General features: G+C 42.9%; 1 protein-coding gene across 4 annotated transcripts in view; it reads left to right on the top strand.

Annotated features, from left to right (window-relative positions):
* Positions 1–16366, top strand: part of LOC139550653 (adenylate cyclase type 1-like) — a 53713-nt gene that overhangs the window by 13632 nt on the left and 23715 nt on the right. For all 4 annotated transcript variants that reach the window (XM_071361674.1, XM_071361673.1, XM_071361671.1 and 1 more), the window contains exon 4: positions 4881–4992. In XM_071361674.1, the coding sequence (XP_071217775.1) occupies positions 4881–4992 (112 nt within the window). The remainder of the gene's footprint in view (positions 1–4880; positions 4993–16366) is intronic.

Here is a 16366-nt window from a genome sequence, read left to right on the forward strand (position 1 = left end):
GGAGATAATGAATATGAGGTTGAAAAGTGGCAGAGTTGCCCTTTACTAAGTAAAACCATAATATGTTACAGAACATAACCCCACATGAAATGCTAGCCATAGTGTAAGTCTTCTTGATATGGACATCTGCTTTGTAAACTAGATAATGTAATACTGTGTAGTCTAATTTAATAGATGCTTTCAAATGAGATTGTATTTATTCATCTCTCAATTTACAGCACATTAATCTGTGTGTGTCTGTTTCTGTTGCACTGAGGAGAGGGAGAAAATAAGGGAGAGGATATGCACTGGTGTGTGCAGAATTATACTGGGAACGAAAGAGAGGAAAGTAGAAATGCAAAGAAAATTAGGAAAGCAATGCACCAGACCTGTTTGCTTGTTTGCGAACTAACAATGTGATAACAGCAAAAATATATCTCAGTAGCATTATCCAGTCAGCAAAGAATTCCATCTGCCTCATCCTACCAAAAGAGGCTTGCTTTATCCTTGCAGCCTACAAATCAACCATCTGTCTCTTTCATAATGTTCCTTCAATTCGCAAGTAGCTGAATGTTTCAACCAGAGAAAGAATCTCAGTAAGCGAAACCGCGCCCCTCTGTTTCAGTATCTGTAGTCCATGTATCTGATCCTGTCTGGCCAACGAGAGAATGACATTTAGTATGACAAGCCCGTAGTATTAACCCCCTAAAGTCGATGTCAGGGCCCGCAAGAATATCTAGTTAGCATAATACAAAAATACAATACAATCGGCGAATGCATTCCACTGCATTCGCCGATGTCGCACTTCCGCATCTGCAGTGAAAGGTGACAGAGCTAGAGTGGTGTTTGTCACACCATGAGACATCCTGAAAACCAGTCTTCTCACAGAATCGCCTGTAGCATTAGAACGGTTTGGCCTGCTTTAGCACGCCCACAGGCCTCACAAGACTCGTCTGAAGGTCTCCTGCTACCAATTGAAAAATATTATGGAAGTATACACTACCGTTCAAAAGTTTGGGTTCTCTTAGAAATGTCCTTGTTTTTGAAAGAAAAGCACATTTTTTGTCCATCAAAATAACATCAAATTGATCAGAAATACAGTGTAGACATTGTTAATGTTGTAAATGACTATTGTAGCTGGAAATGGCTGATTTTTTTTTAGAATATCTACATAGGTGTATAGAGGCCCATTATCAGCAACCATCATTCCGCTGTTCCAATGGGACGTTGTGTTAGCTAATCCAAGTTTATAATTTTAAAAGGCTAATTGATCATTAGAAAACCCTTTTGCAATCATGTTAACACAGCTGAAAACTGCTGTTCTGATTAAAGAAGCAATACAAGTGGCCTTCTTGGAGACTTTTTAGTGCCAAAAATAAGGGGTTAAACACATGTAAAAACAACAACAAATGTTTCCTGATCTTTCTTATATCTCTCAGATATAGGACAGATACTTCAGAACAAACTTCCTTTTTTGGAACTATCTGTTTTTCCGTGTAGTGAATCTGTTATTCAATGCGTTTGTATGGGCTAATAGCAGTAAGGCCAAAACAATAGTTTTATCAATATGTACCTAACTAAGTTAGATGTGGTATAGGCTAACGTTAACTAGCTGTCTCACCATTGCCCATGAAAGGAAGTTAAGCAAGCAAGTATGTTAGCAAGGTAGTCTAGGACAACAAATACTAAACGCGTGCACTACTCTGTGACAGGAGTCATAGACCGTTTTGGCAACATGAAAGAGAGGTTGGCATAGCATTCCTCTACAAGTTGGGTGAGTAAACATGTTTTTTCTACTTGCGCACATGTGTGTATACACACACAGGTCTACACACAGAAATCAGCACCATGGACAGCCATATGATATTTAGCTTACGTTAATTACACTAAATCGTTTTTTGTATATTTAAGTTGTCACTGTATTACACTAAGCATAGGTGATTTGATGATGTTGAAATATGGAAGTTGAAATAGTGCTGGAATAGTGGAGGCAGCTACTGTTTTCTTTGCGACTTGCGGTAACTCTCAGTGGTTCTAAATACATAGTTGTTTAGCAGTTTGAAAATGTCTAACACATTGACTTGCTTTACCATGCTGTAGGTCATGTAACGGTTTGTTACATCCAATATTTGTTTTGTGGACTTCACCGGACATATTTTTCTCTCTGGTTTTGCGAGGAAACAAATCAAATCAAATTTTATTTGTTACTTGCGCCGAATACAACAGGTGTTCACCTTACAGTGAAATGCTTACTTACAAGCCCTTAACCAACAATGCAGTTTTAACAAACATAAGTATTTAAAAAGTATTTACTAAATAAACTGATGTAAAATTAAATCATAAACTAAAAAAAGGTACAAATAAAATAAAAATAATAAACAATACAAATAAACAAAAGGAGAAATAAATAATATATAATAACAAATAAAAAATGTGATATTGACTTTATTCTGCCACTGTGTGACTGTTGTCACCATGTTGTCAAGTTGGTGTATGAACTAATGAGTTATAAAGAAAACAATGCAATTATCAGAACACAGGTTGTAATATGGCTTTTTTCCTGGATTATCTTTCCCATTGATTTTACCCATGCACCACTACTGCAACATGCCCAATCCTGCTGACAATCTGCTATTGTTGCGTAATCCCAGACAGGCAGACAGACAAACAGGTTGCGTCACAATCGTCTCCTGAATCCCACCTGACACATTCTTGTCACACCTAACAGGTCTAGTGTTCCTAGAGCAGGGCCCTCTGGGGGCTTTATGCCTGTTGATGATGTGTGTGTGTGTGTGTGTGTGTGTGTGTGTGTGTGTGTGTGTGTGTGTGTGTGTGTGTGTGTGTGTGTGTGTGTGTGTGTGTGTGTGTGTGTGTGTGTGTGTGTGTGTGTGTGTGTGTGTGTGTGTGTGTGTGTGTGTGTGTGTGTGTGTGTGTGTGTGTGTGTCATGGCACCACATGCCACCTGTCCTGTCACACAGGGATTTAAAAGCATTATCCAGCTAGGGACCCTCTGCTCAAGGTGGTATTGATTAGTCGCTGCGCCCCACACACACCACCTCATCAAGCAGAATGTTTCTGTCCTGCTCACAACAAGAGCCTTGATGTCAACAACTACTTCACACACACACACACACACACACACACACACACACACACACACACACACACACACACACACACACACACACACACACACACACACACACACACACACACACACACACACACACACACACACACACACACACACACACACACACTCCACCCCTGCGGGACCTCTAGGCTTGACCCCCTCTGGGTCACTGTGTGGGTCTAGTTCTAGCTAGCGCCTGGCTGCTTCAGAGGGACTTGGTGACATTACAATAAAATACAATCTTTATTGGTCCATTATACACTTGATAAAACAGAAATGTGTTAGTTTTTGCTGTCACAGCAGCTCCTAACCTTGCCACACATTAGTATAATAGGGAGAGAGAAGGGATGATCCCTGGAATGTGATGAGATGAGATCTGGGTGGGGGACATGATGGAAGATCAACTATGGGAAGGTCAACTATGTCTGCCTGGCCTGGTGATGGGGCACTGGGGGAGGGCAATATATAACATTTGGCTAATAACATCGACTCACATAAATGGCCCTTATAGGATGATTTGTTTGATTCAGAAAACGTTCATGTCCTTAAGAGGCAATTCATTTTGTGTCTGGGGTGGGTTTTGGGGTGGGAGCTGGGGGTTGGTGCTATTTAGGTTTGGGGCTGTGGGATAGGACTGGTGCTGCATTAAAATGGCTGTTTAACCACAGCTCATGTTTCACCATGAGCACAATATTTCAAGTTCTCTCTCCAAATGTTTGCTGCTCGTAGATGGCTTCCAATTAAAACAATCACAGTAAATTGAATCCATTGCAGTTCATTACGTTGACATCTGGGATATGACAAACTGGCATTTAGCAGCTCACAAGATCGTCACGCCGGAGGGACACGCTGTGTGTGTGTATGTGTGTGTGTGCGCTCTCTGTCACACTGTGAAAAGTCCATCCCAAAGAAAGACAGCAGTACGCTTCGACCACGAGAGCCTTAAACACAGACATGCAAAGCAGTATGGTCAATCATCATCTGTAGATGAAGATGAATGATCCCCTTACCACACCTCCCCTGCTCCCCCAGCAGTTAGGACAATTCCATACAAGATAACTAAGCTTCTCAGGTCTGAACAGATACATATTCATGTTGTTAGGTCCCCTTAAGGACCTGTTACATCATGTAACTTGGGGCCAGAGTTTTCCCCAGTCAAGACAAACTTTGGGCCCTATATGAGCTGTGTCTGCTTATAATATCTACTCTTCTAGTTAGTTTGTCTAAGGGTTAAGATGTATTTATATTTCTGTCTAGCTCCTAACAGGGCATGGCTCTGCTTTGATTCATATGAGAATGATCTAGGGAAGAATTATCCATGTTTCTATTCTGAGTTCATCTGCTTGACTTCACTGCCAGTCAGTCAGTGGAACAGAACAGGGATCATCTCATTGGCTGTCACGGTTCGTTAATCACAACGTTTGATTGATTGGAGGAAAACACATTATGAATAGAGACAATGCTCACTTCCACGTTGCTTTCTAAATGTAATTTAACAAGTCCAATGAGACAGTCTGACTTAGCATGGGGAGGTAGGTAGCCTAGTGGTTAGAGTGTTGGGCCAGTACCTGAAAGGTTGCTGGATCGAATCCCCGAGCTGACAAGGTAAAAATCTGTTGTTCTGCTCCTGAACAAGGCAGTTAACCCACTGTTTCCCGGTAGGCCGTCGTTGCAAATAAGAATTTGTTCTTAAATGACTTGCCTAGTTAAATGAATGTTAAATAAAAAAAATAGCTTGTATGTAACTATTTCTCCTTCTCTCTCCCAGTATCCTGTTTGCTGATATCGTGGGGTTCACCAGTCTGGCGTCCCAGTGTACAGCCCAGGAACTGGTCAAACTACTCAACGAGCTCTTTGGGAAGTTTGATGAGCTGGCCACAGTGAGTCTACAGTTTTCCTGTCCTCCCTCTCTCTGGCTGTCTACTGCTGGACACTTATGGAACTTACTATCATTCTCACTCTGTTCCATAGAATGGCTCCTAGACATGCTGGCATGGTCAAGGTGTTGTTCAGTTGCTATACAGTCACGTGTTCCATCTGTTTTGCCACGATCGCTATGTTGTAACATTGGGTCAGCAAAACGCAGCAGCAGCTGATTCAGGAGGCTACTACGGAGACTCGCAGCAGAACAGGCAGCTGCTTCATGAAAACAGATGAAAACGCATAATAATGTTAGCTACTAAAGTGGCTAGCTAGCTAGCTTTTGGTGGAAGCATTCGGCATTGTGTGTGCAGCACAAGGTATCTCGTTGGTTAGCAGCATCCCATTCGTTTTATATGAAGTGTGACTGGCTCAGCTAGCAAGCTAATGTTGGACAAATTTAAGCTAGCTTTCATGAACATTGTCAATCTTCAGAAAATACTGCTTGTTGAAGCACAAAACTCCTTTGCTAGATAAAAAATGGTGTGACTAAGATTTGGTGTGACTAAGATCTCGCCAAAAACTAGGTTGAAAATAACAAAGGTTAAGACAAGAGGATTCTAATATCCCATAAGGTTTTGCATAAATGAGGAAGAATTCTAAACAGTTTAACCAAATATGCTAGTTAGATACAGCGCATGGAATCATAACTTGTACTAACCTGGGTATCTTCAACCTAAACCAAAAAACGTAAACATTATAGAGATGTATTGTTTTAGATGGACTGTTTTGAGGCAGAAATGGGGTTCAGCAGACACTGTCACCTAGGTCATATTTTCAACATTTATGACAGCATGTTGTGTCCGAACTATTTTCAATCTATATCATTACCCTTTGCGAGATATGAGACTGATCAATGCAGGCGGAATTGATGCGCTATCTGACGTAAGACAATGCCTTCAACCTACAATTTTCTAATGTTTTCAGTTTGTCTCAGACCAGGGGACTGTCCTCTTGCTGCCTGGTCTGTGTAGGCTTTGGTCAGGTTTTGACCCATAGCCATATGGATCGTGTCTGTCTTCATTTAAGGATTTGAGATACAGTCGACTGGCTCTCGCAGCTATCATTACAGCTTAGTAGGATGTCATCAGGAACATCAGGGCCCCATATGATTTTTAATATGATTATACGTGCTCTCATCTGAGAAAGAGATGACAGGACTCTTAATCCATCCCAGATTTACCCCTGACTAAAGCTCCTATGACTCCTCTGTGATAGTCTGAATGAACTGAGTCAAGAGGAGGGGAAAGTGGACTAATGCAAGTTATATCTGTCGCAATCTTTCCATCCAGTGTCAAAAGAAATATATTTGCACGGTCCATCTGTCAATATACAGTATTCCATTCTTAGCAACTCTCTTAATATGTTGGTGCCTTGAAAGTCCATGCAACAACAAAAAAGCCTTTACACTTTAGTACTTCACCTTGTTTTGGCCTATTTAGATTTTTAGATTATCATTGATATTCTTACAATCAGGTAAAATGCAAATGTGGAATAAATTCTAAGATTCAGCTCTCACTTACTGTAGTAGCCTCATCCCTTCTCTTCTACAGGGAATTCCAGACCTTGATATTGGGCTGACACATGTATTTGTTGTGTTAGAGTTAGAGGGTTCAGACCTCCACCCCTTCACACACATCCAGCAGATCATTTCCACACATCTCTCTGTAATCTGGCCCCCATTACTTACACTGTGCACATGCCTGTGCAATCCCTTAATCCACTGGATTACAACCAAACCTTTTTTGCTTTTATAGAACAAAAGTCTGTTTGTTTACATGCATTAAAAACAGAATCGGACAAGACAACTGTAGTTTTTCTAAAGGTGATGAAGGGCAGTCAAGACAGTAAAAGGGAATTCCTAGAAGTCATTGTGACATTGGTAATTTTGTCATTATTCCATATTTGATTTGATATATTACAATGCCTTCAATGCTCTTGGTTTACAGTACTGTATGTCTTAACAGTTATTCAGAAGAGGTCATGGCCAGCCTGTAGGTACAGTACATTGTCAATAAATACATGCATGGTAAAGACAGTCCTACAACCTATACACTAATGCCTCACAAGTCAGAGTAAATGAGAGAGAGAGAGAGGGTCGGAGAGAGAGAGGGGGGAGAGAGAGAGACAGAGAGAGATTATGTACAGTATATAGTAGATGCCGACATGTGCGACCACATTTCAAATCGAGCTTTAAGCTATTTCTCATAAGCTATTGTGTATTGCGTTGCAGCTATCACATTTTCACACTTCCATCTCCCCAGTGGCTGTGTCACACTGACAGTTGTCCCCGCGACTTAAACTCCCTCACCAGAGGTTCCACCCTGTGTCCTGACCCATACCCCCAGTCACTGTGATCCAGGCTGGCAATAAGTGGCTGTGTAAGTGACTCATCCTGCCTTGCCACAGCACACACACATACACACTCACACACACACGCTGTCTCTCCCTATTCCAGACGATGAGCGGGCGATTCCACATGTCCACCAGGCAGCGTCTCAGCGCGCCAGTCCTGCCCATCCCCACACCATCCCTACACCACCTGTCCAACCGTTGGACTTGTTGGCTATCCGCCGTGGTAGTGGGCCAGGAACGCAGCGTTCTCTCCAAATGTTCTGCCTTAAGCAACTCCTCCTCTCTTCTCATCTCTTTCTCTCCTACCGCTCGTCTGTCTTTCTTTTAGTCCTCTCCCCTCCCCCCTCCCTTGTGCTCTCCTCTCCTTCTCCCTAACTTCTCACACTTCTTTCTTTCCCACCCGCATTCTATCTCCCCCTCCCCCCCCCCTCTCTCTCTAAGACATGCACATTGCAAATGAGTAATAACTTATTGTTATCAGGCTTGTAAAACATTTAGCCTGCGCTGTGCTTGATCCCACTACCCTTGCGGTCTCAGTCTCTTTGTAACCTGTGCTGTTAACAGACTGAATCACGTCAGGCTTGTAAAACATTTAGCCTGCGCTGTGCTTGATCCCACTACCCTTGCGGTCTCAGTCTCTTTGTAACCTGTGCTGTTAACAGACTGAATCACGTTGGCTTCTGTCACAGCTTCTCCTTCACTGCCCACCCTGCGCCTTAGGGTAAACTGATGTTGCTCTGTGATTGTGTCAAAATAAAAGTAAAAAAAAATACCATTGCTCTTAATTTGGTTAACCCATTCTGTCTTAAACTATGGGGTACTCCTTTATTTGAAGGGCACCTAACCTAAATGATGACTTCATAACACATTTGTAACCCATTGGGCCTTTTGTTTTTCCTTAATCATGTGACCTGATTAGGAAGAACTCCAGGTCCTATCATAGCCAATAAGTTGGACTTCATTTTTTTTGTGATCAGGTCTCGTGGTATAGGAAAAACAAAATTAGCATAAGATGATGAAACACATTCCACTTTTTCCTCCATCCCTCTCCTGCTCAGCACTGTTTAAACACTGTTTCTCTCTGTTTAGTTTTTCTCCGTCAAGCTAGAACCTGAAACAACAGTCTCTGTGCAGAAAGAGACACACTCAGTGCTGATTTATACAGCAATATTATGCAATTCATTTGAATGGTTCTGGCTTGTGTGTGTGTGTGTGCACGTGTGTGCGCATGCTTGTGTGTGCGTGCGTATGTGAGCATGTGTGTGTTTTCCTCAGTTTCCATTGTAGTTTCACAGAGCTTTTTATTCCCCCCTCTCTCATCTCTCTCTTTCTCTCATCTCTCCGTTTATCTCTTCCTCTCTCTTCCTCCCTTCTCTTAACGCCTCTTTGCATCTGAGCTCTTAGACCGGCTCACAGCAGCTTGATTCCCTGAACGATGCCTTTCTTCCCCATGCTGTTCCTCTCCCTCTGTTCCCTCTGCTTATTGGTGGGCTTCCATGTTTTGTTGGACGCTTTGATATTTCTCCCTCTGACCTTTTGGATTATTTCAACAAGTCAGAGATCCATTTTGGTTCGCACGCACGCACGCACGCACGCACGCACGCACGCACGCACACGCACGCACGCACGCACGCACGCACGCACGCACGCACACACACACACACACACACACATTATCATCATTGTGTAAATGAGTGGAGTGTCAGAAAAGCCATTGGACACAGCTGAGCACAGCAGTCCCATGTCACATAGCGTCCTTAGGGAAGGGACTGACCTACAAGTAACTGACAAAATAAAGGAAACACTTGAGTAAATGAGGGGTACAAAGTATACTGAATGCAGGGGTTACACACAGGTGTGGTTCCTGAGTTAATTAAGAAATTAATATCTCAGTGACTTTGAACGAGTGGCCGGAAAAGAGAATAGTTTTTTTAAATGTTTTATTTATTTCACCTTTATTTAACCAGGTAGGCCAGTTGACAACAAGTTCTCATTTACAATTGCGACCTGGCTAAGATAAAGCAAAAGCAGTGCCACATAAACAACAACACAGAGTTACACATAAACAAATGTACAGTCAATAACACAATAGAAAAATCTGTATACAGTGTGTGCAAATGAAGTAAGGAGGTAAGGCAATAAATAGGCCATAGTGGCGAAGTAATTACAATTTAGCAATTAACCCTGGAGTGATAGATGTGCAGATGAGGATGTGCAAGTACAAATACTGGTGTACAAAAGAGCAGAAAAACAAAAACAAATATGGGGATGAGGTAGGTAGTTGGTTGGATGGGCTATTTACAGATGGGCTGTGTACAGCTGCAGCGACCGGTAAGCTGCTCTGACAGCTGACGCTTAAAATTAATATAAACTATCACAAACAATCACGTGAGCAACCAGGGTGAAACCAGAAACCAGAAATATACCTACTGGAGTGCGTGCTACGGGTGGATGTTGCTGCGGTGATCAGTGAGCTGAGATAAGGCGGAGCTAAGATAAGATATAAGTCTCCAACTTCAGTGATTTTTGCAATTCGTTCCAGTCATTGGCAGCAGAGAACTGGAAGGAAAGGCGACCAAAGGAGGTGTTCGCTTTGGGGATGACCAGTGAAATATACCTGCCGGAGCGTGTGCTACGGGTGGGTGTTGCTATGGTGACCAGTGAGCTGAGATAATGCGGAGCTAAGATAAGGCGGAGTGAGATTAGGTGGTGCGTTTAAAGAGTGTTTAAAGTGTGTGTGTGTGTGTGTCACCGCATCTCAACCCAGTTGAACATTTATGGCTTTTTTTTACATTTTGGCAGTTACCTGTATGTTGTCATTGACACAATGACACAGATCAATATAACACAATATTGATGGGCTAGGGCCATGGCCAGGCCGCCTTGTCTTGATGACATTCTCTACTACGCCCTGTCACCATGAAGAGGGAGGGGACATGTAACAGTAAGGATCTGGATGTAAATATTAGCCCCATTCACCCCTTAACACCAACAAGAGTCTATATACATGTGTGTGTTCTAAAGTGTGTGTCTGTACACCAAATGATGTCCCCTTCTCTTCTTCTCCCCATCTCTCTCTCTCTCTTTCTCTCTCTCTCTCTCTCTCTCTCTCTCTCTCTCTCTCTCTATCTCTATCTCTATCTCTATCTCTATCTCTATCTCTATCTCTCTCTCTCTCTCTCTCTCTCTCTCTCTCTCTCTCTCTCTCTCTCTGTCTCTGTCTCTGTCTCTGTCTCTGTCTCTGTCTCTGTCTCTGTCTCTGTCTCTCTGTCTGTCTCTCTCTCTTTGTCTCTATCTCTCTCTCTCACGCTGTCTGTCTGTCTCTCTATTTCGCTCTCTCTCTCTCCTCTCTGTACATTATGGCTGTATAGATTGCACATGGGTGGTATGGTCATGTGATAGGGCCAGAGTAATCCTGCATGGCTTGGGTTTGAATCAGTCTCCTAAGCCCTAGCTCACTAGGCAGATCAGATGAACTAACACAGGGACAGGAGAAGAGAAGCAGCACAGCACAGAGAGAGGACTGAGAGGAGAGGAGGAGCCTTTCTAAGCACCAGGGCTTTTCTGTCCACAGCTCCAGCCTCTATCTACCCACTAAAGCCTATCTATAGCCAGGCTCTATATATCCCACCACCTGTTATACCCTCACTGTCTTGGCCCTAAGATATCCCCCGACCATGGACGTTATACCCTGGTTTCACCCTAGTTTCAATCTGGTTTTACCCCTGGTGGCTCACGTGATTGTTTGTGAAGGTTTATATTAAAAAGATGGAGTTTAGGTGTGTTCCCATGTGGGTACATATAGTGGTGTAAGTTTAGGAATCTTTACTAGCAGATTGTTTGCACCTCTCTTTTGGATGGGATGTTCATTTTGCATCTAGCTATATCTGTCTTCCTTATGTCTGTCTTCCCAACTACTGAGGTCATGTAGGTTTATGGATATTTCCTGGTGGGTGGCTTAGCCTATTAGTGCAGTAGCTACACTACATGACCAAAAGTATGTGGACACCTGCTCGTCCAACATCTCATTCCAAAGTCATGAGGGTCTGCGGGGATGTGCTTCCAGCCACAAGAGCATTAGGGAGATCGGGCACTGATGTTGGGCGATTAGGACATGCTCGCAGTCGCCGTTCCAATTCATCTCAAAGGTGTCCGATGGGGTTGTGGTCAGGGCTCTGTGCAGGCCAGTCAAGTTCTTTCACACCGATCTTGACAAACCATTTCTGTATGGACCTCGCTTTGTGCACGGGCGCATTGTCATGATGAAACAGGAAAGGTCCTACCCCAAACTGTTGCCACAAAGTTGGAAGCACAGAATCGTCTAGAATGTCATTGTATGCTGTCGCGTTAAAATGTCCCTTCACTGGAACTAAGGGGCCTGGCCAAATCATGAAAGATAGCCCCAGACCATTTTTCCTCCTCCACCAAACTTTACAGTTGGCACTATGCATTGGGAAAGGTAGCATTTTCCTGGCATTTGCCAAACCCAGATTCAGTCGTTGGACTGCCAGATGGTGAAGTGTGATTCATCAATCCAGAGAACATGTTTCCACTGCTCCAGAGTCCTATGACTGTGAGGTTTACACCACTCCAGGCGACGCTTGTCATTGTGCATGGTGATCTTAGGCTTGTGTGTGGCTGCTCGGCCATGAAAATCCATTTCATGAAGCTCCGGACAAAAAGTTATTGGGCTGACATTGCTTCCAGAGGCAGTTAGGAACTCACTGGTGAGTGTTGCAACCAAGGAGACGATTTTTACGCGTTACTCGCTTCAGCACTCGGCAGTGCCTTTCTGTGAGCTTGATGAAATTACCTGTTGGAAAGGTGGCATGCTATAACGGTGCCACGTTGAAAGTCACTGAGCACTTCAGTAAGGTCATTCTACTGCCAGTGTTTGTCTATGATTGCATGGCTGTGTGCTTGTGTGCTTTATACACCTGTCAGCAACCGGTGTGGCTGAAATAGCAAAATCCACGTATTTGAAGGGGTGTCCACATACTTTTGTTTATATGGTGTAGCTCTTATGTTGTACAGTAGGAGGATGTTCTCTTTAACACTCTCAGGTCTCTCTGGTCTCTCAAGTCTCTCTGGTCTCTCTCTTTCCAACGACAAATGTGTTCTGGCTCTGGCCCAACCCATCGGTTTCTGGACCAATCAAACAGCCCCGAATGTGTTCGCATTTGCTGAATGTTCGGGGAGGTACTCAGATCCAGACTCATTGCGGAGAGGAAACTAATGTCAGTGGGTGTGGCGTAGTGTTTAGCCGAAGCAAGGAGTCTGGGTAGCCTGGCAACCATTGAGTGTTAAACTAAGAGAAAATTAATTCTCTCTTCTTTTCTTTTCTTTTTAAGGCTAAGTCCGAAATGGCACCCTATTCCCTATGTAATGCACTTTGTAGGGAATAGGGTGCCATTTGGGATGTAGACGGAGACTTACCTGTTAGTAAGCAGTTGGCACGTACGTTCTTAAAGCAGGTGGCTTAACTCTGTGGCTTGCTCCTTTGGCACAGTGTAATTGCCTAAGCTGTCTATTTGAAATGTGTGTGTAGGGGCCCGATGGAACAGAGGAAGTGAAGTGGAGTCTCAGAAGTTCTAATGAAAATGTATAACCTCTGTTGTTTCTGCAGTCACACAGCTGTAAAGACCTATTGAAATAGCTAGAGGCCTCAAATAGAGCCCAGTACACTTGCTCTCCTCTGAAGTTTCAGAGGTTTCAGTACGTGTTCCAAACTATTTTTGTATCTATTTGATTTAGGTTACACTATTCATTCTACCTAGTTGGGTCTGGGTAGTAAACTGATATTAGTTTTGGGCTTTGGAGGGTTGATGGTGTACGTTTTAGTGTTTGTTCTTTCTGTTGTTCGATTCTTTAATCAATACTACTGTCTTCTCAGAAGTGAGGCTACATGTCTCCCATCTCATTGGTTATGATTAGATAGCTAAGACCTAGTTTTGCCTTAACAGGTTATGTGGTCAAGAGACCACTGTAGTCCCTGTGCCCAAGAACGCCAAAGTAACCTGTCTAACTGACTATCGCCTATTGCAGCTCGCATACCGCCCCAACAGATCCACAGATGACGCTATCTCTATTGCACTCCACACTGGCCTCTCCCACCTGGATATGAGGAACACACGTTGTCAGAGGAAGGCCCGAAAAACTGTCAAAGACCCCAGCCACCCAAGCCACGGACTGTTCACTCTGTTACCGCACGACAAGCGGTACCGGAGCACAAAGTCTTGGAACAAAAGGCTCCTTAACAGTTAACCCAATGAGTCCCACCGTATTGCTGGTGCATTTTGTACTTCTAACCCCTTTTAAACATTGTGTGTTTGAGCTACAGACTTCTGTTGTAGCTCAAACACACAATTTGTCAAGTTCTTCTGCATCCATAGATACCAACCATTAGTATGTGTGATTAACGGGGGCCGAGCTAGAGCGGTGTTTGTCAGGCAAGGGCGCATCCCGAAGGAGAAAAACATGTTTTTCTCTAAGATGCTCACAACAGTTGTTAGAAGGTAAGGGCTTCTTCTAAATAGAAGATTATTGGAAATCCCAGGACATAGTGCCTATAATTCTGTAATAAGCTCACATATTTGTTGTCACAAACTCCAAACTCCACACAGTTAACGCTGACTAGTTGGATATTCATTTCCCAGTGAGCAAAATATTTCTCTAATTACAGAGATCATATAAATTCCTTTTGATCAGGTTTTTGCTATGACTTACCTTTTTTAAATTTACATTTGTCAATAAAACTCATGAATGCAACTGTTTACGTCTAGTTATTTTTTGTTATACTGGTTGTCCTGAAAAGAAAATGGTAAAACACTTAATTGTAAGTCGAAATATAAGTCAGATAAATGAAAGGCTGATTTTTGCTAGGATCTCGTGACTGATAGGGTTAATCAAATGTCTACCCGAACTATTTGCATTGATCCTTTTTTGCACTGACTCTATGCACACTACCCACACACTCACACACTCACACACTTACACACACACACACACACACACACACACACACACACACACACACACACACACACACACACACACACACACACACACACACACACACACACACACACACACACACACACACACACACACACACACACACACACACACACACACACTACCTATGCTCATACACACAAAACACACACACACATACTGTACATATTGACGCCACACATAGTCACATTTATACACGTTTCACATACGCTGCTGCTACTCTGTTTATTATCTATCCTGATTGCCTAGTCACTTTTACCCTTACCTACACATGTACATATTACCTCAACTACCTCGTACCCCTGCACATTGACTGGGTACCCCTGGTATATAGCCTCGTTATTGTTATCTATTATGCTACTATTTTCTATTTTTATTTGCTAATTGACTTACTTTTTAAGTGCACTGTGGGAAAGCGCTCGCAAGTAAGCATTTCACGGTAAAGTCTACGCCGGTTGTGTTCGGCGCATGTGACAAATATAATGTGATTTGATTTATGATGAATTATGATTTTGTCCGTTAGACGAATCAGAGTTTTTCCGCATTATTTTCATCATTCATTATTGCTGTTAAGCTCATATCAAAACACAGAATTTCCTTTTTTTTATGTTTATCTTTTAAGACAATATCTGACTTGAAAGAAATATGCCTCAGTGCCACTGAGCGATAACAAAGCGAGTGTAACCTGTAGGTACAATTATGGAAAGTAAAACCATATTTTATAACAAGCTCTCTCAATTCAATTCAAGGGGCTTTGTCTGTCTGTCTGTCTGTCTGTCTGTCTGTCTGTCTGTCTGTCTGTCTGTCTGTCTGTCTGTCTGTCTGTCTGTCTGTCTGTCTGTCTGTCTGTCTGTCTGTCTGTCTGTCTGTCTGTCTGTCTGTCTGTCTGTCTGTCTGTCTGTCTGTCTGTCTGTCTGTCTGTCTGTCTGTCTGTCTGTCTGTCTGTCTGTCTGTCTGTCTGTCCCTCATTCAACACAAATAGACTTGCATGTTAGAAATAGCGCCTCCATTTCCACGTTCTTCTTCCCGTGGCACACTGAGAGATGCATTGCATAGTTTTGAGGCTTTGAGTTTTTTTGTTCACATGCTCTGCTCAGCCCACGATCACATCCCTTCCATGGAGAAACAATGGGAGCTGGGATATTGTATTGCCCCATAGCAGCCCAGCCCCCACCCCTAGTTCAGCTAGCTCACAGTGATGTCTGTCCCTCACAGATCCTTAATGATGGGTTAGACTTCCACCGCACCTTTCATCCCAGAACAGAGCACAGATTCACATCATGCCAGGCAGCCAGGCAGCCAGGCAGGCAGGCAGCCAGGCAGCCAGGCAGGCAGGCAGCCAGCCAGGCAGGCAGGCAGGCAGGCGGTGTGACTCACCAACAAACGTCTACAACACTGATCATATGATATGATGGAGTGGGGACTCTTGGGGTTCTGCACTTAGAAGCATTTCCTTATTTAAGTTGGAATTGTACTGTACAGTACATTTAGCAATAAACTGTATGTTCACGTTAGTGTGTACTTCACACACAGTAGTCTACAGTATACTACATTGATGATACTTGTTGAAGTGGGGACTGTTTTTATCTGTTTTCATTTAATTACATTTTATATCAAATCAAATGTTATTTGTCACATGCGCCGAATACAACAGGCCTTACAGTGAAATGCTTCCTTACAAGCCCTTAACCAACAATGCCGTTTTTAAAAAACACCTAAAAAAAGTTAAAAATATATAAGAATTGTGTGCTGTGCAGAACATGATGCAATATACTGTATGTTCACATTAGTGTGTACATCACGCACAGTAGCCTACCGAATGTGCAGTACCCCTTTAAATTAAGTACAACTCATAAAGGCTTTATATAGGAAACAAAGGATTCATAAGCACTACATAAATGCTTCACAAATCATCTATGAGCATATGGGATACTCTACAAATCGTGCATAAAGCGTGACATGAAA

The sequence above is a fragment of the Salvelinus alpinus genome, chromosome 23, assembly GCF_045679555.1.
Source record: "Salvelinus alpinus chromosome 23, SLU_Salpinus.1, whole genome shotgun sequence".
Taxonomy (NCBI): Eukaryota; Metazoa; Chordata; class Actinopteri; order Salmoniformes; family Salmonidae; genus Salvelinus; species Salvelinus alpinus.